Source organism: Pleuronectes platessa, chromosome 19 (assembly GCF_947347685.1).
Source record: "Pleuronectes platessa chromosome 19, fPlePla1.1, whole genome shotgun sequence".
Taxonomy (NCBI): domain Eukaryota; kingdom Metazoa; phylum Chordata; class Actinopteri; order Pleuronectiformes; family Pleuronectidae; genus Pleuronectes; species Pleuronectes platessa.
Window position 1 is genome coordinate 10,082,388 of NC_070644.1, and position 27,156 is coordinate 10,109,543.

Here is a 27,156-nt window from a genome sequence, read left to right on the forward strand (position 1 = left end):
ACATCAGCTCTTCTCATCTGCTGCTGCCGCTGTGGGGAAGTTTGCCTTTGCCCTAGGAAAAAAGGGTGTGTCCCTTCCTACAGTATTTAAACTCTCCTCTACTAAGATTTATATTCAGTCCTGAAAATGGCTCTGGGTTTTTTGGTGTTCTTTCTGTTTGCAGTGTCTAGTTTAGAGCTGGAAACCACAGAGGCATTGAACGTGACAAAAAAATGTGAGGAGGACACCAACACTTTCCTCTGGGAACTAACCCAGGAGAGACCACTGGAATATGCTGTCCACAGTAAGTGATGCTGCCTTTTTAAAGAAATGTATTAATTATGAAAATAGACAATGTGAGATTTCTGATAGTTTGAGACAATAGATTTAAATTCACATCAAAAGAAAAGTTGCCCACTGGTTTTCTTAGATTACAAAAATATATGCAGTCCTACAAAACTGTAAAATGATGAGGCCAGTTGTTATAGAATCTTAATTATTGTAGTTAGATAGACGTGTAATTAGGGCCCGAGCACCGAATGGTGAGAGGCCCTATTGAATCTGTAAGGATTTTTATTATTATTAGGGCCCGAGCACCGAATGGTGAGAGGCCCTATTGAATCTGTAAGGATTTTTATTATTATTATTATTATTATTATTAGGGCCCGAGCACCGAATGGTGAGAGGCCCTATTGAATCTGTAAGGATTTTTATTATTAGGGCCCGAGCACCGAATGGTGAGAGGCCCTATTGAAATTGTAGGCATTATTAGGGCCCGAGCACCGAAATCGGTGAGAGGACCTATTGAAATTGAAAAGATTATTATTATTATTATTTTTCTTCGCTCAGTGAATTGGCTTTTTGAGGGCTTTAACGTGCTCAAAAAGTTTCTAAAGTGTACAGTAAATTAGAAATGTGCGCAAGTTTACGTATTCTGAAGTATTTGGGAACGGGTGTGTCAAAACCGCTCAATAGCGCCACCTACGGAAAAGCCCCTCATTTAGCATTCACCGATCATCAAAAAAACAAAGACTATTGTGTATCATGACTAGATGCACAAAAAAGTCCATCAGTGCATTATGAATAACGCAACAGGAAGCCCGCCAGTTTGACTTTAGTGGCCATTTTGGTCATATTCGATATTTTTTCTTTTAAGTACTCCTCCTACAGCTTTCATCAAATCAACTTACAATTTAGACGATCGTCATCACAACAAAATGGAGATCTAAAGTTATTGAAGGATTAAGTTTTAGCAAAACCGTCTGACCGTGGTGTGGCCTCAAAGTTTGATTAAACGCCATCAAAACACAGGCTCCTGTATCTTGGACATATTTTGTCCAATCGAGTCCAAACTATACACATAAGACAAGAGTCGCGACCTGAAGACATCGGTACAGAAATCGTGACTTAAAATCACAGCGTCACCTGGTGGCAACAGCAAATGTCTTGTTTTTCTATGTCTTACAGTTTGACTCACTTCTCGTAGGGCCTTCATCAAATCAACGTAAAAATTTGATGCATGTGTACAAAACAAGATGAAGATCTAAAGTTATCAAAATTTAAACTTTTCATCAATCTGTGTGACCGTGGTGAGGCTTATAAATTTGATAAACAAAATGAAAACACCATGTCTGTAGTTAATGGTCCAACACTGCTCTCTAGTGACTTAATATTGAATTACACCTGTAGTGCCAATATTAAGGCACCAGAGGTCAGTGTAACACCATGGTTTGATCAAGACACAAAATGTAACTATTGAAAAAGCCATTTCGTCCCCTCTTCCCCCAATTTAAATCTGTCTGGAGCCGCACAACATATTTGATAACACAGGTTATAAAGTTATATATATACATATATATATATATAGTTATACAATATATATAAAAACTGCATTTATTAAATAACAGAACGACAATAAAGACAACTGTTGACATTTAACTGGTATTTTTACCTGCTACAAAATAGGAAAACACCATACTCTGACCATGGCGTGGAGTCAAAGTCTGATCACATGCCATCAAAACACGAGCGTCTGTATCTTGGACATATTTGGTCCAATCAACTCCAAACTAGACATGTAAGACAAGAGTCGCGATCTGATGACATCTACAAGGACACCATGACTTAAAATCCTAGCGCCACCTGCTGGCTACAGGAAGTGAAGCGTTTATTCTTGCTGCAGAGCTTAAAACGCACGCAAGGCAGAGACGTGCGCTTGGTCATCGATCGCTCTCTCTTCCCCGACCGCAACAGACTTGAAATTGCCTGTGCTCGGGCCCGTTAGTGCTACAACGTAGCCCTAGTTAGGGCCCGAGCACCGAAAGGTGAGAGGCCCTATTGAAATTGTAAGGATTTTTATTATTAGGGCCCGAGCACCGAATGGTGAGAGGCCCTATTGAATCTGTAAGGATTTTTATTATTATTATTATTATTATTATTATTTCCCTTTGGGGGGCTTTTTCAGGGTCTAGACATGCTCAAAAAGTTATGAAACTTTGCAGGAAATTCAAGGTCTGCGGATATTTTAGTATTCCGGAGTAATTGGAATTGGGCGTGGCAAAATGGCTCTACAGCGCCCCCTGGAACCAGCCCCTAGGTTTCCACATAACGGATTTTCATCAAAATCTGGATATAGGTGTATCGTGACCAGTCATGAAAAAAAGTCTCATGGAGCATTATGAAAAACGCAACAGGAAGTCCGCCATTTTGCTTTTAGTGGCCATTTTGGCAATATCCCACATTTTTACTTTTACGTACTTGTCCCAGGGCTTTCATCAGATCAACTTCAAATTCAGATGAGTGTCATCACAACAAGATGGAGATAAAAAATGATTGAGGGATTTTTTTTTTATCACACCGTGTGACCGTGGCATGGCGTTAAAAATTGGTTACACGCCATCAAAACACGGGCATCTGTATCTCGGACATACATGTTCCAATCAAGTCCAAACTAGACATGTAAGACAATAGTCCCCGCCTGATGACATCTATGCATAAATGATGACTTAAAACCGCAGCGCCCCCTGGTGGCAACAGGAAATGTCTTGTTTTTTGCTTGTCTTACACTTGGATGAATTTCTCCTCATCCACTGACCTCAACCATGTCAAACTGTATCAAATGGGTCCCAAGACATTGACAATGAAGACATAAGATTACCGTGACTTTTCGTCAAACGCCATATGAATGGCGTGGCATTAAAGTTCATCAACTCGCCGTGAAACACGAAATTGCTGTAACTTCAGTGTTCATGATTCTATCTCTCTCAAACTACATGTGTGTAACAACAGCCCCCCCCTGAAGATATTCATATGGTTTTAAGAAATGGGCGTGGCAAAAAAACTGACCAGCGCCCCCTATAGGGCAACCCCGGCACTACGATGGCCGACATTTATACAAATCTATCGGGACATGTGTCGTTTCATAACAAACAAAAAAATATCTTGGATAGGTATGCTTGACCAAACAGGGAGGCCGCCATTTTGGATTAAGTGGCCATTTTTTTTCCATATTCCACATTTTTACTTGATGCACTTGTCCCAGGGCTTTCATCAGATTAACTTCAAATTAAGATCAGTGCCATCACAACAAGATGGAGATAAAAAGTGATTAAGAGATTGACCTTTCGTCACACCGTGTGACCGTGGCGTGGCGTCTTGAGTTTGATTAAACGCCATCAAAACACGAGGTTCTGTATCTCGGACATACATTGTCCAATCGAGTCCAAACTAGATATGTAAGACAAGGGTGCCATCCTGATGACATATACACAGAAATTATGACTTGAAATTACAGCGCCCCCTAGTGGCTACAGGAAGTGACATGTTTTATACTTTGATGAACTGCTCCTGGCTGATTTACAATATACAGCTCAAATGAGCTCAGTCAAGTCATTGAATCAAGGTCAGAATTGTGACATTTCCTCAAACCATGTAAACATTGATGTTTGGCGAAGGATCATCCTTCGCCAAAGGACACGATGTTTTCATAAGTCCACTGTGCATTGTCCTATCACTACCAAACTTCTGTCACATGATAAGAGTACAAGCCTGAACAGCTCTATGTGTCAATATTTCCTCAGTGTCATAGCGCCACCTACTGATTCGCCAGGAAACAGGAAGTACTTTGTTAATCCACTCTGCATTATCCATCCGGCTCCAAACTACTGACCTATGATCACAATACTAATCTGAACAGCTCCACATATAAATATTACTTCAGGGTCATAGCGCCACCTACTGATCAGTGTGAATATTAAGTTGTGTTAACATTGTCCGATTGACACAAAATTGCTCACGCTACATCAGAGCGCCTACATGAACAGATAAATAGATGTCTGTGCGTAATAATAGTGATGGCGCCACCTACTGGCAATCCTACTGCCGCAGAGCGCAAAACGCATTTATTGTGGAGAAGTGCATGCTCGATCGATGATGTGCGCTTGGTCATCGATCGCTCTCTCCACCGACCGCAACAGGCTTCAACGTGCGGGTGCTCGGGCCCGCAAGTGCTACAACGTAGCCCTAGTTAGGGCCCGAGCACCGAATGGTGAGAGGCCCTATTGAAATTGTAGGCATTATTCTTATTATTATTATTCTTATTATTCTCCGAACAATGAATTGGCTTTTTGAGGGCTTCAACGTGCTCAAAAAGTTTTTAAACTTTCCAGTAAATTAGAGAGTGGTGAAAATTTACGTAATCTGGAGTATTTGGAAATGGGCGTGGCAAAACGGCTCAACAGCGCCCCCTGGAACCAGCCCTTAGGTTTCCACATAAGCGATTTTCCCCAAAATCTAGACACTGGTGTAACGTGACTAATCATAGAAAAAAGTCTATTGGAGCATTATGAAAAATGCAACAGGAAGCCCGCCATTTTGGATTTAGTGGCCATTTTGGCCAAATTCCACATTTTTACTTTAATGTACTTGTCGTAGAGCTTTCATCACATCAACTTACAAATTAGACGCGTGTCATCACAACAAGATTGAGAAAAAAAATGATCAACGGAATTTTTTTCCGGCACTTCGTGTGACCGTGGCGTGTCGTCAAAGTTTGGTTCCACGCCATCAAAACACGGGCATCTGTATCTCGAACATACATTGTCCAATCAAGTCCAAACTAGACATGTAAGAGAAGAGTCCCGGCCTGATGACATCTACACAGAAATAATGACTTAAAATCACAGCGCCCCCTGGTGGCACCAGGAAATGTCTTGTTTTTTGCTTGTCTTACACTTGGATGTATTCCTCCTCATCCACTGACCTCAACCATGTCAAACTGTATCAAATGGGTCTCAAGACATTGATAATGAAGGCATAAGATAACTGTGCCTTTTCGTCAAACGCCATATTAATGGCGTGGCATCAAAGTTCATCAACTCGCCGCGAAACACGAAATTGCTCTAACTTCAGTGTTCATGGTTCTATCTCACTCAAACTACATGTGTGCAACAACATCACCCCCCTGAAGATTTTCATATGGTTTTAAGGAATGGGCGTGTCAAAATAACTGACTAGCGCCCCCTAACGGGCAGCCCCGGCACTAAGATTGGCCGACATGTACAAAAATCGATTTGGGCATATGTCTTTTCATAACAAACAAATAAGTCTCTTGGATAGATATACTAGACTAAACAGGAAGCCCGCCATTTTGGATTTAGTGGCCATTTTAGCCATATTCCACATTTTTACTTTGATTTACTTGTCGTAGAGCTTTCATCAGATCAACTTCAAATTCAGATGAGTGTCATCACAACAAGATTGAGATAAAAACTGATTAAGGGATTTTTTTCCCTTCACACCGTGTGACCGTGGCGTGGCGTTAAAGTTTGGTTACACGCCATCAAAACACGAGCATCTGTATCTCGAACATACATGGTCCAATCAAGTCCAAACTAGACATGCAAGACAAGAGTTCTGGCTTGATGACATCTACACAGAAATTATGACTTGTTATTATTATTTCCCTTTGGGGGGCTTTTTCAGGGTCTAGACATGCTCAAAAAGTTATGAAACTTTGCAGGAAATTCAAGGTCTGCGGATATTTTAGTATTCTGGAGTAATTGGAATTGGGCGTGGCAAAATGGCTCTACAGCGCCCCCTGGAACCAGCCCCTAGGTTTCCACATAACGGATTTTCATCAAAATCTGGATATAGGTGTATCGTGACCAGTCATGAAAAAAAGTCTCATGGAGCATTATGAAAAACGCAACAGGAAGTCCGCCATTTTGCTTTTAGTGGCCATTTTGGCAATATCCCACATTTTTACTTTTACGTACTTGTCCCAGGGCTTTCATCAGATCAACTTCAAATTCAGATGAGTGTCATCACAACAAGATGGAGATAAAAAATGATTGAGGGATTTTTTTTTTATCACACCGTGTGACCGTGGCATGGCGTTAAAAATTGGTTACACGCCATCAAAACACGGGCATCTGTATCTCGGACATACATGTTCCAATCAAGTCCAAACTAGACATGTAAGACAATAGTCCCCGCCTGATGACATCTATGCATAAATGATGACTTAAAACCGCAGCGCCCCCTGGTGGCAACAGGAAATGTCTTGTTTTTTGCTTGTCTTACACTTGGATGAATTTCTCCTCATCCACTGACCTCAACCATGTCAAACTGTATCAAATGGGTCCCAAGACATTGACAATGAAGACATAAGATTACCGTGACTTTTCGTCAAACGCCATATGAATGGCGTGGCATTAAAGTTCATCAACTCGCCGTGAAACACGAAATTGCTGTAACTTCAGTGTTCATGATTCTATCTCTCTCAAACTACATGTGTGTAACAACAGCCCCCCCCTGAAGATATTAATATGGTTTTAAGAAATGGGCGTGGCAAAAAAACTGACCAGCGCCCCCTATAGGGCAACCCCGGCACTACGATGGCCGACATTTATGCAAATCTATCGGGACATGTGTCGTTTCATAACAAACAAAAAAATATCTTGGATAGGTATGCTTGACCAAACAGGGAGGCCGCCATTTTGGATTAAGTGGCCATTTTTTTTCCATATTTCACATTTTTACTTGATGCACTTGTCCCAGGGCTTTCATCAGATTAACTTCAAATTAAGATCAGTGCCATCACAACAAGATGGAGATAAAAAGTGATTAAGAGATTGACCTTTCGTCACACCGTGTGACCGTGGCGTGGCGTCTTGAGTTTGATTAAACGCCATCAAAACACGAGGTTCTGTATCTCGGACATACATTGTCCAATCGAGTCCAAACTAGACATGTAAGACAAGGGTGCCATCCTGATGACATCTACACAGAAATTATGACTTGAAATTACAGCGCCCCCTGGTGGCTACAGGAAGTGACATGTTTTATACTTTGATGAACTGCTCCTGGCTGATTTACAATATACAGCTCAAATCAGATCAGTCAAGTCATTAGATCATGGTCAGAATTGTGACGTTTCCTCAAACCGTGTAAACATTGATGTGCGGCGAAGGATTTTCCTTCGCCAAAGGACACGATGTTATCATAACTCCACTGTGCATTGTCCTATCACTACAAAACTTCTGTCACATGGTCAGAGTCCAAGCCTGAACAGCTCTATGTGTCAATATTTCCTCAGTGTCATAGCGCCACCTACTGATTCGCCAGGAAACAGGAAGTACTTTGTTAATCCACTCTGCATTATCCAACCGGCTCCAAACTACTGACCTATGATCACAATACTGATCAGAACAGCTCCATATATGAATATTAGTTCAGGATCATAGCGCCACCTATTGATCAGTGTGAAAATTAAGTTGCGGAAACATTGTCCAATTGACACAAAATTTCTCACGCTACATCAGAGCGCCTACATGAACAGATATTAATGTCTGTGCGTAATAATAGTGATGGCGCCACCTACTGGCAAACCTACTGCCGCAGAGCGCAAAACGCATTTAACGTGGAGAAGTGCATGCTCGATCGATGATGTGCGCTTGGTCATCGATCGCTCTCTCCACCGACCGCAACAGGCTTCAACGTGCGGGTGCTCGGGCCCGCAAGTGCTACAACGTAGCCCTAGTTAGGGCCCGAGCACCGAAATCGGTGAGAGGACCTATTGAAATTGAAAAGATTATTATTATTATTATTTTTCTTCGCTCAGTGAATTGGCTTTTTGAGGGCTTTAACGTGCTCAAAAAGTTTCTAAAGTGTACAGTAAATTAGAAATGTGCGCAAGTTTACGTATTCTGAAGTATTTGGGAACGGGTGTGTCAAAACCGCTCAATAGCGCCACCTACGGAAAAGCCCCTCATTTAGCATTCACCGATCATCAAAAAAAACAAAGACTATTGTGTATCATGACTAGATGCACAAAAAAGTCCATCAGTGCATTATGAATAACGCAACAGGAAGCCCGCCAGTTTGACTTTAGTGGCCATTTTGGTCATATTCGATATTTTTTCTTTTAAGTACTCCTCCTACAGCTTTCATCAAATCAACTTACAATTTAGACGATCGTCATCACAACAAAATGGAGATCTAAAGTTATTGAAGGATTAAGTTTTAGCAAAACCGTCTGACCGTGGTGTGGCCTCAAAGTTTGATTAAACGCCATCAAAACACAGGCTCCTGTATCTTGGACATATTTTGTCCAATCGAGTCCAAACTATACACATAAGACAAGAGTCGCGACCTGAAGACATCGGTACAGAAATCGTGACTTAAAATCACAGCGTCCCCTGGTGGCAACAGCAAATGTCTTGTTTTTCTATGTCTTACAGTTTGACTCACTTCTCGTAGGGCCTTCATCAAATCAACGTAAAAATTTGATGCATGTGTACAAAACAAGATGAAGATCTAAAGTTATCAAAATTTAAACTTTTCATCAATCTGTGTGACCGTGGTGAGGCTTATAAATTTGATAAACAAAATGAAAACACCATGTCTGTACTTAATGGTCCAACACTGCTCTCTAGTGACTTAATATTGAATTACACCTGTAGTGCCAATATTAAGGCACCAGAGGTCAGTGTAACACCATGGTTTGATCAAGACACAAAATGTAACTATTGAAAAAGCCATTTCGTCCCCTCTTCCCCCAATTTAAATCTGTCTGGAGCCGCACAACATATTTGATAACACAGGTTATAAAGTTATATATATACATATATATATATATATAGTTATACAATATATATAAAAACTATAGTTTGTTGCATTTATTAAATAACAGAACGACAATAAAGACAACTGTTGACATTTAACTGGTATTTTTACCTGCTACAAAATAGGAAAACACCATACTCTGACCATGGCGTGGAGTCAAAGTCTGATCACATGCCATCAAAACACGAGCGTCTGTATCTTGGACATATTTGGTCCAATCAACTCCAAACTAGACATGTAAGACAAGAGTCGCGATCTGATGACATCTACAAGGACACCATGACTTAAAATCCTAGCGCCACCTGCTGGCTACAGGAAGTGAAGCGTTTATTCTTGCTGCAGAGCTTAAAACGCACGCAAGGCAGAGACGTGCGCTTGGTCATCGATCGCTCTCTCTTCCCCGACCGCAACAGACTTGAAATTGCCTGTGCTCGGGCCCGTTAGTGCTACAACGTAGCCCTAGTTAGGGCCCGAGCACCGAATGGTGAGAGGCCCTATTGAATCTGTAAGGATTTTTATTATTATTATTTCCCTTTCGGGAGCTTTTTCAGGGTCTAGACATGCTCAAAAAGTTGTGAAACTTTGCAGGAAATTCAAGGTCTGCGGACAATTTAGTCTTCTGGAGTAATTTGAATTGGGCGTGGCAAAATGGCTCAACAGCGCCCCCTGGAACCAGCCCCTAGGTTTCCACATAAGCGATTTTCCCCAAAATCTAGACACTGGTGTAACGTGACTAATCATAGAAAAAAGTCTATTGGAGCATTATGAAAAATGCAACAGGAAGCCCGCCATTTTGGATTTAGTGGCCATTTTGGCCAAATTCCACATTTTTAATTTAATGTACTTGTCGTAGAGCTTTCATCAGATCAACTTAAAAATTAGACGGGTGTCATCACAACAAGATTGAGAAAAAAAATGATCAACGGAATTTTTTTCCGTTACTTCGTGTGACCGTGGCGTGAAGTCAAAATTTGGTTCCACGCCATCAAAACACGTGCATCTGTATCTCAAACATACATGGTCCAATCAAGTCCAAACTAGACATGTAAGAGAAGAGTCCCGGCCTGATGACATCTACACAGAAATAATGACTTAAAGTCACAGCGCCCCCTGGTGGCACCAGGAAATGTCTTGTTTTTTGCTTGTCTTACACTTGGATGTATTCCTCCTCATCCACTGACCTCAACCATGTCAAACTGTACCAAATGGGTCTCAAGACATTGATAATGAAGGCATAAGATAACTGTGACTTTTCGTCAAACGCCATATTAATGGCGTGGCATCAAAGTTCATCACCTCGCCGTGAAACACGAAATTGCTTTAACTTCAGTGTTCATGGTTCTATCTCACTCAAACTACATGTGTGCAACAACATCCCCCCCTTGAAGATTTTCATATGGTTTTAAGGAATGGGCGTGGCAAAATAACTGACTAGCGCCCCCTAACGGGCAGCCCCGGCACTACGCTTGGCCGACATGTACAAAAATCGATTTGGGCATGTGTCTTTTCATAACAAACAAATAAGTCTCTTGGATAGATATGCTAGACTAAACAGGAAGCCCGCCATTTTGGATTTAGTGGCCATTTTGGCCCTATTCAACATTTTTACTTTGATTTACTTGTCGTAGAGCTTTCATCAGATCAACTTCAAATTCAGATGAGTGTCATCACAACAAGATTGAGATAAAAACTGATTAAGGGATTTTTTTCCCTTCACACCGTGTGACCGTGGCGTGGCGTTAAAGTTTGGTAACACGCCATCAAAACACGAGCATCTGTATCTCGAACATACATGGTCCAATCAAGTCCAAACTAGACATGTAAGACAAGAGTTTCGGCCTGATGACATCTACACAGAAATTATGACTTGAAATCACAGCGCCCCCTGGTGGCAACATGAATTGACATGTTTTATTCTTTGATGAACTGCTCCTGGCTGCTTTAAGATATACAGCTCAAATGAGCTCAGTCAAGTCATTGAATCAAGGTCAGAATTGTGACATTTCCTCAAACCATTTAAACATTGAGGTGCGGCGAAGGATCATCCTTCGCCAAAGGACACAATGTTTTCATAAGTCCACTGTGCATTGTCCTATCACTACCAAACTTCTGTCACATGATAAGAGTACAAGCCTGAACAGCTCTATGTGTCAATATTTCCTCAGTGTCATAGCGCCACCTACTGATTATCCATGAAACAGGAAGTACTTTGTTAATCCACACTGCCTTATCCAACCGGCTCCAAACTTCTGACCTATGATCACAATCATGATCTGAACAGCTCCATATATAAACATTAGTTCAGGGTCATAGCGCCACCTACTGATCAGTGTGAAAATTAAGTTGTGTTAACATTGTCCAATTGACACAAAACTGCTCACGCTACATCAGAGCGCCTACATGAACAGATATATATGTCTGTGCGTAATAATAGTGATGGCGCCACCTACTGGCAAACCTACTGCCGCAGAGCGCAAAACGCATTTAACGTGGAGAAGTGCATGCTCGATCGATGATGTGCGCTTGGTCATCGATCGCTCTCTCCACCGACCGCAACAGGCTTCAACGTGCGGGTGCTCGGGCCCGCCAGTGCTACAACGTAGCCCTAGTTAGGGCCCGAGCACCGAAATCGGTGGGAGGCCCTATTGAAATTGAAATGATTATTATTATTATTATTATTATTATTTTTCTTAGCTTAAATGAATTGGCTTTTTGAGGGCTTTAATGTGCTCAAAAAGTTGTAGGAGTTTGCAGTAAATTCGAAGGCGGCGAAAATTTACGTATTCTGGAGTATTTTGAAAAGGGCGTGGCAAAATGGCTCAAGAGCGCCACCTACGGAAAAGCCCCTCATTTAGCATTCACCGATCTTCAAAAAAAACAAAGACTATTTTGTATCATGACTAGATGCACAAAAAAGTCCATCAGTGCATTATGAATAACGCAACAGGAAGCCCGCCAGTTTGACTTTAGTGGCCATTTTGGTCATATTCCATATTTTTTCTTTGATGTACTTGTCGTACAGCTTTCATCAGATCAACTTCAAATTTAGACGATCGTCATCACAACAAATTGGAGATCTAAAGTTATTGAAGGATTACGTTTTAGCAAAACCGTCTGACCGTGGTGTGGCGTTAAAGTTTGATGAAACGCCATCAAAACACAAGCTTCCATATTTCAGACATAGTTTGTCCAATTGAGTCCAAACTAGACACATACGACAAGAGTCGCGACCAGAAGACATCACTGCAGAAATTGTGACTTACAATCACAGCGCCCCCTGGTGGCAACAGGAAATGTCTTGTTTTTAAGACGTGTTATGTTTTTATGTACTACTCGGAGAGCTTTCATCAGATCAACTTAAAAATTAGATGAGACTCTACAAAACAAGATGAAGATCTAAAGTTATCAAAATTTAAACTTTTCATCAATCCGTGTGACCGTGGTGAGGCTTAAAATCTTGATGTGCAAAATGAAAAGACCTGTTTTCATTTCAACCATGTATGTGTTTCATGGTCTTATACTGACCTCTAGTGGCTTTATATTGCCGGCACAACCTACTTGTACCGCAATATTAAGTCACTAGAGGGCAGTGTAGGATCATGGTTTGACCAAGGCACAAATTGTGTCACCTAAGGCAGGGGTAGGCAACCTTTACTATTTCCTCCACTCTTCCCCCAATTTAAAGCTGTCTGTTGCCGCACAACATATTTGATAACACAGGTTATAAAGTTATATATATATATATATATATATATAGTCATGCAATATATATAAAAACTATAGTTTGTTGCATTTATTAAATAATAGAACGACAATAAAGACAACTGTTGACATTTAACTGCTATTTTTACCTGTTACAAAATAGGAAAACACCAAACTCTAACCATGGCGTGGAGTCAAAGTCTGATCACACGCCATCAAAACACGAGTGTCTGTATCTTGGACATATTTGGTCCAATCAACTCCAAACTAGACATGTAAGACAAGGGTCGCGACCTGATGACATCTACAAAGACATCATGACTTAAAATCCTAGCGCCACCTGCTGGCTACAGGAAGTGAAGCGTTTATTGTTGCTGCAGAGCTTAAAACGCACGCAAGGCAGAGACATGCGCTTGGTCATCGATCGTTCTCTCTTCCCCGACCGCAACAGACTTGAAATTGCCTGTGCTTGACCACTCTTCCCCCAATTTAAAGCTGTCTGGTGCCGCACAACATTATTGATAACACAGGTTATAAAGTTATATATATATATATAAAAACTATAGTTTGTTGCATTTATTAAATAATAGAACGACAATAAAGACAACTGTTGACATTTAACTGCTATTTTTACCTGTTACAAAATAGGAAAACACCAAACTCTGACCATGGCGTGGAGTCAAAGTCTGATCACACGCCATCAAAACACGAGTGTCTGTATCTTGGACATATTTGGTCCAATCAACTCCAAACTAGACATGTAAGACAAGGGTCGCGACCTGATGACATCTACACAGACATCATGACTTAAAATCCTAGCGCCACTGGCTACAGGAAGTGAAGCGTTCATTGTTGCTGCAGAGCTTAAAACGCACGCAAGGCAGAGACATGCGCTTGGTCATCGATCGTTCTCTCTCCCCCGACCGCAACAGACTTGAAATTGCCTGTGCTCGACCACTCTTCCCCCAATTTAAAGCTGTCTGGTGCCGCACAACATATTTGATAACACAGGTTATAAAGTTATATATATATATATAGACATACAATATATATAAAAACTATAGTTTGTTGCATTTATTAAATAATAGAACGACAATAAAGACAACTGTTGACATTTAACTGCTATTTTTACCTGTTACAAAATAGGAAAACACTAAACTTTTACCATGGCGTGGAGTCAAAGTCTGATCACACGCCATCAAAACACGAGCGTCTGTATCTTGGACATATTTGGTCCAATCAACTCCAAACTAGACATGTAAGACAAGAGTCGCGACCTGATGACATCTACAAAGACACCATGACTTAAAATCCTAGCGCCACCTGCTGGCTACAGGAAGTGAAGCGTTAATTCTTGCTGCAGAGCTTAAAACGCAAGCAAGGCAGAGACGTGCGCTTGGTCATCGATCGCTCTCTCTTCCCCGACCGCAACAGACTTGAAATTGCCTGTGCTCGGGCCCGTTAGTGCTACAACGTAGCCCTAGTTATTATTATTTCCCTTTGGGGGGCTTTTTCAGGGTCTAGACATGCTCAAAAAGTTATGAAACTTTGCAGGAAATTCAAGGTCTGCGGATATTTTAGTATTCTGGAGTAATTGGAATTGGGCGTGGCAAAATGGCTCTACAGCGCCCCCTGGAACCAGCCCCTAGGTTTCCACATAACGGATTTTCATCAAAATCTGGATATAGGTGTATCGTGACCAGTCATGAAAAAAAGTCTCATGGAGCATTATGAAAAACGCAACAGGAAGTCCGCCATTTTGCTTTTAGTGGCCATTTTGGCAATATCCCACATTTTTACTTTTACGTACTTGTCCCAGGGCTTTCATCAGATCAACTTCAAATTCAGATGAGTGTCATCACAACAAGATGGAGATAAAAAATGATTGAGGGATTTTTTTTTTATCACACCGTGTGACCGTGGCATGGCGTTAAAAATTGGTTACACGCCATCAAAACACGGGCATCTGTATCTCGGAGATACATGTTCCAATCAAGTCCAAACTAGACATGTAAGACAATAGTCCCCGCCTGATGACATCTATGCATAAATGATGACTTAAAACCGCAGCGCCCCCTGGTGGCAACAGGAAATGTCTTGTTTTTTGCTTGTCTTACACTTGGATGAATTTCTCCTCATCCACTGACCTCAACCATGTCAAACTGTATCAAATGGGTCCCAAGACATTGACAATGAAGACATAAGATTACCGTGACTTTTCGTCAAACGCCATATGAATGGCGTGGCATTAAAGTTCATCAACTCGCCGTGAAACACGAAATTGCTGTAACTTCAGTGTTCATGATTCTATCTCTCTCAAACTACATGTGTGTAACAACAGCCCCCCCCTGAAGATATTCATATGGTTTTAAGAAATGGGCGTGGCAAAAAAACTGACCAGCGCCCCCTATAGGGCAACCCCGGCACTACGATGGCCGACATTTATACAAATCTATCGGGACATGTGTCGTTTCATAACAAACAAAAAAATATCTTGGATAGGTATGCTTGACCAAACAGGGAGGCCGCCATTTTGGATTAAGTGGCCATTTTTTTCCCATATTCCACATTTTTACTTGATGCACTTGTCCCAGGGCTTTCATCAGATTAACTTCAAATTAAGATCAGTGCCATCACAACAAGATGGAGATAAAAAGTGATTAAGAGATTGACCTTTCGTCACACCGTGTGACCGTGGCGTGGCGTCTTGAGTTTGATTAAACGCCATCAAAACACGAGGTTCTGTATCTCGGACATACATTGTCCAATCGAGTCCAAACTAGACATGTAAGTCAAGGGTGCCATCCTGATGACATCTACACAGAAATTATGACTTGAAATCACAGCGCCCCCTGGTGGCAACATGAAGTGACATGTTTTATACTTTGATGAACTGCTCCTGGCTGATTTACAATATACAGCTCAAATCAGCTCAGTCAAGTCATTAGATCATGGTCAGAATTGTGACGTTTCCTCAAACCGTGTAAACATTGATGTGCGGCGAAGGATTTTCCTTCGCCAAAGGACACGATGTTATCATAACTCCACTGTGCATTGTCCTATCACTACAAAACTTCTGTCACATGGTCAGAGTCCAAGCCTGAACAGCTCTATGTGTCAATATTTCCTCAGTGTCATAGCGCCACCTACTGATTCGCCAGGAAACAGGAAGTACTTTGTTAATCCACTCTGCATTATCCAACCGGCTCCAAACTACTGACCTATGATCACAATACTATTCTGAACAGCTCCACATATAAATATTAGTTCAGGGTCATAGCGCCACCTACTGATCAGTGTGAAAATTAAGTTGTGTTAACATTGTCCAATTGACACAAAATTGCTCACGCTACATCAGAGCGCCTACATGAACAGATATATACAGTGCCTTGCATAAGTATTCACCCCCTTTGGACTTTTCTACATTTTGTCATGGTATAACCACAGATTAAAATTTATTTCATCGTGAGTTTATGTAATGGACCAACACAAAATAGTGCATCATTTGGAAGTGGGGGGAAATATTACATGGATTTCACAATTATTTACAAATAAAAATCTGAAAAGTGTTGAGTGGATATGTATTCACCCCCTTTACTGTGAAACCCCTAACAAAGATCTGGTGCGACCAATTGCATTCACAAGTCACATTTGCAAGTCACATAATTAGTAAATAGGGTCCACCTGCAATTTAATCTCAGTATAAATACACCTGTTCTGTGACGGACTCAGAGTTTGTTGGAGATCATTACTGAACAAACAGCATCATGAAGACCAAGGAGCTCACCAAACAGGTCAGGGATAAAGTTGTGGAGAAATATGAAGCAGGGTTAGGTTATAAAAAAATATCCAGAGCTTTGAACATCTCTCTGAGCACCATAAAATCCATCATAAGAAAATGGAAAGAATATGGCACAACCGCAAACCTACCAAGAGGAGGCCGTCCACCCAAACTGAAGAGTCGGACAAGGAGAAAAATAATCAGAGAAGCAACCAGGAGGCCCATGGTTACTCTGGAGGAGTTGCAGAGATCCACAGCTGAGGTGGGAGAATCTGTCCATAGGACAACTATTAGTCGTCTACTCCACAAATCTGGCCTTTATGGAAGAGTGGCAAGAAGAAAGCCATTGTTGAAAGGGATCCATAAAAAATCCCGTTTGGAGTTTGCCAGAAGCCATGTGGGAGACACAGCAAACATGTGGAAGAAGGTGCTCTGGTCAGATGAGACCAAAATGGAACTTTTTGGCCTCAATGCAAAACGCTATGTGTGGCGAAAACCCAACACTGCCCATCAACCTGAGCACACCATCCCAACAGTGAAACATGGTGGTGGTAGCATCATGCTGTGGGGATGCTTCTCTTCAGCAGGTACAGGGAAACTGGTCAGAATAGAGGAAAAGATGGATGGAGCCAAATACAGGGAAATCCTTGAAGAAAATCTGATGCAGTCTGCAAAAGACTTGAGACTGGGGCGGAGGTTCATCTTTCAGCAGGACAATGACCCTAGACATACAGCCAGAGCTACAAAGGAATGGTTTGGATTAAAGAATGTTAATGTCTTAAAATGGCCCAGTCAAAGCCCAGACCTCAATCCAATAGAGAATCTATGGCAAGACTTGAAGATTGCGGTTCACAGACGGTCTCCATCCAATCTGACTGAGCTTCATCTTTTTTGCCAAGAAGAATGGACAAACCTTTCCATCTCTAGATGTGCAAAGCTGGTAGAGACAAACCCCAAAAGACTTGCAGCTGTAATTGCAGCGAAAGGGGGTTCTACCAAGTATTGACACAGGGGGGTGAATACTTATGCACCCAACAGATGTCAACTTTTTTGATCTCATTATTGTTTGTGTCACAATAAAATTTATTTTGCACCTCCAAAGTACTATGCATGTTTTGTTGATCAAACGGGAAAAAGTTCATTTAAGTCTATTTGAATTCCAGTTAGTAACAGTACATAATGGGGAAAAGTCCAAGGGGGGTGAATACTTATGCAAGGCACTGTATGTCTGTGCGTAATAATAGTGATGGCGCCACCTACTGGCAAACCTACTGCCGCAGAGCGCAAAACGCATTTAACGTGGAGAAGTGCATGCTCGATCGATGATGTGCGCTTGGTCATCGATCGCTCTCTCCACCGACCGCAACAGGCTTCAACGTGCGGGTGCTCGGGCCCGCAAGTGCTACAACGTAGCCCTAGTTAGGGCCCGAGCACCGATTTCGGTGAGAGGACCTATTGAAATTGAAATGATTATTATTATTCTTATTATTATTATTATTTTGCTGTGTCGTTAATGAATTGGCTTTTTGGGGGCTTTAACATGCTCAAAAAGTTGTAAAAGTTTGCAGTAAGTTAGAAAGTCGTGAAAATTTACCTATTCTGGGGTATTTGGAAATGGGCGTGGCAAAATGGCTCAACAGCGCAACCAACGGAGAGCCCCTCATTTACGGAGATGCACCTCATTTAGCATTCACTGATCCTCACGAAATTGAAGACAGTTGTGTATCATCACCAGATGTACAAAAAAGCCTCTTGGAGCATTATGAAAAACGCAACAGGAAGCCCGCCATTTTTGATTTAGTGACTATTTTGGTCATATTCCATAATTTTTTACTTTAATGCACTTCTCGTAGAGCTTTCATCAGATCAACTTAAAATTTAGACGACTGTCATCACAACAAAATGAAGATCTAAAGTTATCAAAGAAAAAACTTTTCGCCACACCGTCTGACTGTGGCGGGGCGTCAAAGTGTGACGAAACGCCATCAAAACACGAGCTTCTATATCTCAGACATATTTGGTCCCATGGACTCCAAACTACACATGTAAGACAAGAGTCTCGACCTGAAGACAACAACACAAAAATCTTGACTTAAAATGACAGCGCCCCCTGGTGGCAGCAGGAAATGTCTTGTTTTTGGTACATGTTCTATTTTTATGTACTTCTCGGAGAGCTTTCATCAGATCAACAACAAATTTAGATGAGTGTCATCACAACAATATGGAGATAAAAAGTTATCAAAGAAACAACTTTCTGACACACCGTCTGACCGTGGCGTGGCGGCAAAGTGTGATGAACGCCATGAAAACACAAGCTTCTATATCTTAGACATATTTGGTCCCATCGACTCCAAACTAGACATGTAAGACAAGAGTCGCGACCTGATGACATCTACAAAGACACCATGACTTAAAATCATAGCGCCACCTGCTGGCTACAGGAAGTGAAGCGTTTATTCTTGCTGCAGAGCTTAAAACGCACGCAAGGCAGAGACGTGCGCTTGGTCATCGATCGCTCTCTCTTCCCCGACCGCAACAGACTTGAAATTGCCTGTGCTCGGGCCCGTTAGTGCTACAACGTAGCCCTAGTTAGGGCCCGAGCACCGAAATCGGTGAGAGGACCTATTGAAATTGAAATGATTATTATTATTCCTATTATTATTATTTTGCTGTGTCGTTAATGAATTGGCTTTTTGAGGGTTTTACCATGCTCAAAAAGTTGTAAAAGTTTGCAGTAAGTTAGAAAGTCGTGAAAATTTACGTATTCTGGGGTATTTGGAAATGGGCGTGGCAAAATGGCTCAACAGCGCCACCAACGGAGAGCCCCTCATTTACGGAGATGCACCTCATTTAGCATTCACTGATCCTCACGAAATTGAAGACAGTTGTGTATCATCACCAGATGTACAAAAAAGCCTCTTGGAGCATTATGAAAAACGCAACAGGAAGCCCGCCATTTTTGATTTAGTGACTATTTTGGTCATATTCCATAATTTTTTACTTTAATGTACTTCTCGTAGAGCTTTCATCAGATCAACTTAAAATTTAGACGACTGTCATCACAACAAAATGAAGATCTAAAGTTATCAAAGAAAAAACTTTTCGCCACACCGTCTGACTGTGGCGGGGCGTCAAAGTGTGACGAAACGCCATCAAAACACGAGCTTCTATATCTCAGACATATTTGGTCCCATGGACTCCAAACTACACATGTAAGACAAGAGTCGCGACCTGAAGACAACAACACAAAAATCTTGACTTAAAATGACAGCGCCCCCTGGTGGCAGCAGGAAATGTCTTGTTTTTGGTACATGTTCTATTTTTATGTACTTCTCGGAGAGCTTTCATCAGATCAACAAAAAATTTAGATGAGTGTCATCACAACAATATGGAGATAAAAAGTTATCAAAGAAACAACTTTCTGACACACCGTCTGACCGTGGCGTGGCGGCAAAGTGTGATGAACGCCATGAAAACACAAGCTTCTATATCTTAGACATATTTGGTCCCATCGACTCCAAACTAGACATGTAAGACAAGAGTCGCGACCTGATGACATCTACAAAGACACCATGACTTAAAATCATAGCGCCACCTGCTGGCTACAGGAAGTGAAGCGTTTATTCTTGCTGCAGAGCTTAAAACGCACGCAAGGCAGAGACGTGCGCTTGGTCATCGATCGCTCTCTCTTCCCCGACCGCAACAGACTTGAAATTGCCTGTGCTCGGGCCCGTTAGTGCTACAACGTAGCCCTAGTTTTATTTACTTCTTGACTATCTAATATTTATTTTTTAATAATGTTTTGCCTATTTCTTTTTCTTTTTAAGACACTTTTAGATGCATTTTTATACGTGAAATGGGTTCTGAAAACAGAGTTATTCAATTACTCTTCCTTATTATTATTTTGTTATTATTATTGACATTTTTATCATGAAATGAAACTGAATTTAATTAATAACTGTTCATGTTTGTGATTTTATATAAGTTTGAAAGATTTACTCTGTTAAGATCAAAGTTCGAATTCACTGGATCTGGATGTATTTTTAGATCTACACCAAATTGTCATCAACATCAGTCCAATAAATATGCCTGACAAACCATGGAAAATGTTGAAAAAAGCCCTATCTAGCAATGTTAAAGAAAGTGAATACAAAATAATTGTTGGTGTATTTGTGTTTATTATCAGTGTATGATGCGTTTGGAAAGATGGGCAGCAATGTTGAAGGAGGTAATGTCAACCAGCCAGGATCCCAGCAGCAGTGTCAGTCTGCCCATGGCTCCACCTTCTCTGGACAGTACTGCCAGGTGTTTCGTCAGCAGGTAACAATATGAACCATCATTTTAAGAGATAAAACCTTGTCCTGGCATCTAGCTACAAGGATGGGAGATTTCTATTTCAATTGCCGTGTTTTTACTGACCCAGGAAACAGTTCGCTATTTTGTGGGTATTTGTGTTCCTGACTCCTGCAAGGAAGAGGATGTGGAAATGCTGGTGCTATACGGTCAGTGATTCTAAAAGTCTTGATTCACTCAGTTTATTTGGTGAAATTTTGTTATCTTGACATCTCGACTTTTTTAACAGGGAGACTTCAGATTGGTCAGACGTCCCTCATTCCTCCTTTTCCTTCCATCCTGGTCAATCAAACCGCTCAGGCCCTGTTGATGACCCACTGTTTGTCCAACACCGTTTCCCCAGATGCATTCGAGGTCACATGCCTGTCAGTTTACTCTCTATTGAATTATTTCCATGAGTAATGAACTGGAGAAGTGCTTCTTTACATGTGTAGGACTTCATCTGAGGGATTCTACACTCCATCTAAAATACTGGTACCTTTTCTCCTGCAGGTTTGTGTGTTCTGTGATGGTCGCGATTCCTCTTGCCGCCACCCTGCTCACCGCTATTATAAGGTGGAAAAAGAACAGGGAGGTCAGTCCGTCTCTTGAATCATCCTCTATATACACTGGCCTCAACCTTTATGGGACCCTGAAGAGCAATGGCTCCTCTGGCAGTGAAAGGAACGGTGGCAGCCTAGAGGAAAAGGGTAAGTTCACAGGAACTGGTTCCAAGCTGTGACTGCAAGATCAACAGAAAATAGATAATGAAATACATACTGAACTAGAGTTGTAATGATACAAAAACTAAACAAAGACTTTGATATGAATGTATAAAAAACAACGCTACATCGTCAGTCACCTGACGAAGAAAAATCACTTAGGCTGTTTTTAATTGCGACCCTACTCTTTCTGTCACAACCCAAAAGTTGTGACAATAGCTGAGGGTCATTTATATATACAATACATATCCATTTAATTAATAATTAAGTCATCAAATTGTACAAGTAATGGATTTACACTAACAACTGTAAAAAAGAGCCAAAGGTTGAGGATCAGTTAATTTGCTTCAGTTCTTTTCTTCGATACCATCAAAAGGGAAATTTATGGAGATTGCATAATTTTTAAACACACGTTATTGAAAAAGTATCAAAGTATTTATACTTTTGAAAACCCTACTGTACAGCTACACTTTGTACTAAAATAAACTTTATATATACAACCACAGCAGAACAGCTGTTACATTTTGAAACGAAATATAAAAGGAGTTTTTGTGCAAGTTAATTTCCATAATAATTGTCAAGGTGCAGTAGCCAAATCTTTATATTTATAGATTGCATCTTCTTTTTATTTTTATATTGTCCTTGTAGATAGCACCAGCCACAAACCACTGTGTTTTCCTCGAAGCTGTGTGAACCGGGGCCTGGAGGCACTTTCTCTTCAGAATACCAGCCAAGGTGTCCTGAGCACCTCCTCATCCATCCCAGGAGGGGGCTACTCCTCCCTGAACGGCATCCGTGTCCTCAGCCTGTTCTGGATCATGTGTGGCCACTCCAACCAGTATTCTGTCATGTTCCTCCTAGGTATGAGATATTGGTCCTTCAGTTTGGAAGTCTCCCCATTACTCACATATCATTGTACCTATATTGTATCATCTCTGTTGCAGATAACAAGAAACATTGGGAGAAAGAAGTACAGAGCAACCCTCTCTATGTGATTGCTGGACCTGGACCTGGTTTTCTGGCTGTTGACACCTTTTTGGTGCTGGGGTGAGAAGAAGCGTGAAGACAGTGGTGGAATCGACAAGCCGGTTCGAGGCAGTTACAGAATTTCCCCTGTCAGCCCCTTAATTAAAAGGGCCAGGAAAATGTCAGAGTGGGCCTATGTGTGAATACAACAGTGAAATGTATGGAAAGTTCAAGAGAGTGGGCGTGTTGATGACGTTTCTAACATGCAAAGTACGCATAACGTAAAATACCTTAAAGAGTGCACCAATATTTAAGATTTTTCCTGTTGTTGTGAATGTGTCGGACAATCTCCTGCTACGTTCCTCATATGTAAAAGGCAGAGTTCTAAAAAATAACCATTTCTGGATATTATATTCAGGTGTTCATGCCTGAAAGCTGTTACAATCTAATGTATCTGAAAAAGGTTTAAGGGTGAGTTTAATGGCAGCATCTGTGTTTCAGGGGTCTGCTCAGTGCCAGGTCTCTGCTAAACTCCATCAACAGGGCTGATGGCAAACTGAGCATCTCTATGGTGGCCAGCTACCTCTTCAACAGGATTAAAAGGTAAAGTGTATTCATCAATTTACCCAATCAACTCATGCAAATCTGTCAGTGTCATAAAGTAATTTTTTCTCATTAGAATCTCGACGCCCTTCATTTAAAACGTGATCTCAGAACCAATGTTGATTTAATTGTTTCTTTCTGTCATTACAGGATTCAACCACTGCATCTGTTCATCCTGTGTTTCAGTACCGGCCTCAACTCTTTAGTACGGGGGGGGCCATACTGGTTCCAAATTACTGAGACAGGGGCGGACTGTAAGACGTACTGGTGGGGGAACGTGCTGTTGATTAGCAATCTCCTCACATTCACAAAGCTGGTAGTAATTTCAAACTTTCTCTGGCTGTCTGTTGGAAATGTATTTGTATGTTTATTGACCCACTGTACTTTTACACATTTGTTTCTTCTCTCTCTCCAGTGCATCCCGTGGGCATGGTACTTGTCTCTTGACTTCCAGTGCTATGCCACCACTCCACCATTGCTCTATTTTTACAAATTGTATGTTCACTGTGCTTTTATATCATTTCAAAATATATTTCTAATAGTAGTGTTTTAAAACAGCCACCGCGTTACACACACGTAATCCTACCCATCCTATCTGGTGTTTATCAGGAACAAAGGTGTGTTTGCGGCTGTGGCAGGAGGCCTGATGCTGATGACCATTGCTTCTGGTGCCATCACGACTGCGCTCCTGCAGCTGCCCGTCTTCCAGACAATTTCAGGGTAAGACTGTGATCCAGTGCGAATGCAAATAGGAACCAAATCTATCTAATAATTCTGTCTGTTGACACTGACACTTCATTACTGTAGAATCCAATGTAAAAGAGAGAAAAAGCAAAGTAGCCATTCCATCTGTTTCTTTTGAATTAAAAAAAATATCTTATTTGTTCATTTTTGTAGGTTCAATTTGAATTATATGTTACATTACTATACGAAACCCTACACAAGATATGGGCCATTTTTAATAGGGGTCTTGACTGGAATATACTTGACCACAAAGAAAGATCCGGTCGTAAAGCACAAGGTAAGAACGTATGATTATATTGAAAGGTACCTCACACATTGTTTCAACAAGAATTATATGCTTGTTTGTAATATCAGATATAAATAAAAGTCACAATGCTGACATCACGTGTGATCTTACTGTTGCTGCAGTGGCAGGCTGCACTTGGTTGGTTCTGCTGTCTTTCACTTTTGGCTGTGGTGGTTGGATTAGCCTACGTCCTAAAGGAGGAGCCAACCTCTCTGTCGTTGCCACATGCCTTCTATCAAGGACTGCACAGAACCCTCTGGGCTTTGGCTGTGACCTGGATCATAGTGGCCTGCGAGGAAGGTTATGGAGGTAAACAAAACCCGAGTTCTGAGTCCAGAAAACGGTTGGTTGAGGAAATATTCAATCTTTAAATAAAGTCATCTGGGTCTGGGGTGCCATTCATTACAGCAGTTAGCATGAAAGTAATGAAAGTTGTCAGTTAGTGATGTTTTCATGCATTTTGGGGCCGTGGCTTTGACAATGGAAGGATGTAGGATTTATCGTTGCAATTTTTTCAAAGTATAGCCTGCGCTCCTTTCCATGATTACCAACCCGAGCTTTAAGCCCATATTACACTTAAAATGAAAAATAAAATTGTTGAGCTTGCTTTTGAACAGTATACAAGAACAAACTGTGTTCAGTTGTAGCATGTTTGTACATTTGTTGTTAAGTAATAAGTGAGATATTTTACACCTGAAAGCAAATATATGAATGTATTTTAAATTTCTGATTCTCCAGGTTTTATCAAGAGCTTCTTGTCATTGGGTTTCTGGCTTCCACTTTCCAACATTAGTTTTGCCTGCTACCTGTCACATCCTATTGTCATCGTCATCTATATAGGCCTGCAAGAGACCCCGATCCACTACACAGACTTAAACTTTGTAAGTGGTCCGTTACATTTGGTTCCATAAAACCCACAACTGACGCAGAGTTGGCTCTTTCTTTATCTACAGTATATATACTATTTTAACTTAGTGCACTGTGTCTTCTCTCTTCATTAGATGTACATTTTCCTTGGCCATTTGGTGCTAACGCTGGTGCTGAGCTACGTGCTGACTGTGCTGATTGAGAAGACCTACCTTCTAAAATACAGCCGTACATAGATGCATGTCCGAGCACAATAGAGAACCTTCATCCAGTCGTTAAAACTTCATTTCTATACTCTGTTTGTTTGTGCCTTATGAGCTGTGCCAGTTTCCCTGTGGAAATATGCTTCCTGGTTAATAAACTTAATGTACGTGTTTGGTATAGAAAAAAGAAAACGTCCCAAAAGTAAGGTAAGCTTGTGATTGATTCCACTAAAATCAACATTTGCACCAACCTTCAGAATGATATATGTTAGAATATATTGAAAATAGATTTTAGTTTTCAATCAAACATACAACCAAATTATTATTCAACACAGTGCTGTACAACCATCTATAACTTTAAACCTGTTTAAATTATCCAATGACCTTTTATATCAGGTCTCCCACTCTATGGAACAACCTCCCACAGGAGCATCTCTCTTAAAGACACATTTTTATACGTGTGTATCCTTCTAGTACTGATCCTACCAACCACTGTTTTTAAGCTTTTCTCATCAGTGACACTTAACATAGTATTTGTGCTCTAATGCTGTGAGTCTTCAAACTGCTCTTAATCTAATGTTTGCCTTCAATTTTTCATTTTGAACTTGTAAAAGATCTTGTAACTGTGTTTTGTAATGTATAATTTAAATAAAGTGCATGATTATGATTATGATAATTTTAACTTTCAATGTATATGCTTTTTATCAAGGATATACTGTCATGTGCTCAGTTGTATAAGATTATTGCCAAATATGGTTTGGTATTTCTCTCTAAGACTTTGGCATAGTTAAGATGTGTCTCATATGAGTCATTCACCTGCTATGATACAAACGCCTAAAGTGGTGTTGGAAAAAGCATCCTTTAACTGACCCTCTAGCACAGTGATTTTCAACCTTTTTTGAGCCGCGGCACATTTTTTACATTTACAAAATACTGGGGCACACCACCAACCAAAATGTAACAAAATGACCCTCTATGGCCTAACACAGTACATATAATACATAACGTTAGTAGTATATTTTCTAAATGTATTAAAAAGCCCTTTATTACTCTTATCTTTTAATGAGCACAAATTGAATCAGATTTATGAAACAATCTTTGATTTAACTAAACTTTATGTAACGGAGACATATTATGCCCATTTTACCACTAGTCGATATGGTTCCTTGGGGTCTTAATGAAATGTCTGTATCATATTTTGGTCAAAATACCACAAGGATAATTTAAAACAGCACCCTTTTACCCTGTCTAAAACAGCCCTCCTCAGATTGACCTGTTCTCAGTGCCAACAGTTACTCCCGTCGTTTACCCGCGCTTCATAGAATTTCTTCACTTTGACATTCAGAGCACTGGGCAGAAATCACCTCGCGTCAACACCCACCGTGGGCCTTCGCGATGCGTTGTTTTAATTAAACTGTCGCATTCCCCTGGTCCGCACCAGTTCTAAGTCAGCTGCTAGGCGCCCGCTGGGGGAACCCTCCGTCGCGTGGGGGGCCCCTTCCGAGGTGATCCGCTCTCTGAGGTGATCCGCGAGAAGGGCCCGACACGCATCCAGAGTCGTCACCGCCGTCCTCCGTACCGGGTCCCCTCAAACGGCCCGCCTTCCGCACCGCAGACGGACACCGCCCCCTGGTCCAAGAGAAAGAAAGCCCCCCGCATCAGCGACGCCGTGAGGCGCCACCGGACGAGGACCTCCCCCCCCAAAAAACGTTGAGGCGGGCCACACACCGAGCCTTCGGCGGCGTGGAGAGGAGGGCGACAGGGCGACTGTTTCCCAGCCGCGGCACGTGCCCCTGCGGATTAACCACAAATACCAATGAACATTGGCCAATGACACGGTGAAAG

General features: G+C 41.3%; 1 protein-coding gene across 1 annotated transcript; it reads left to right on the forward strand.

The window, feature by feature from the left end:
* The first annotated feature begins 126 nt into the window (after nucleotides 1-126).
* On the forward strand, nucleotides 127-25,344 carry LOC128462285 (O-acyltransferase like protein-like). Its single transcript, XM_053447593.1, has 15 exons — nucleotides 127-283; nucleotides 20,775-20,908; nucleotides 21,012-21,090; nucleotides 21,171-21,306; nucleotides 21,434-21,630; nucleotides 22,291-22,503; nucleotides 22,587-22,689; nucleotides 23,110-23,211; nucleotides 23,362-23,527; nucleotides 23,627-23,706; nucleotides 23,821-23,931; nucleotides 24,109-24,232; nucleotides 24,364-24,550; nucleotides 24,980-25,122; nucleotides 25,243-25,344. Exons 1-15 carry the CDS (start codon nucleotides 127-129, stop codon nucleotides 25,342-25,344), a joined length of 2,034 nt encoding a protein of 677 aa, XP_053303568.1.
* Nucleotides 25,345-27,156: the final 1,812 nt, after the last annotated feature.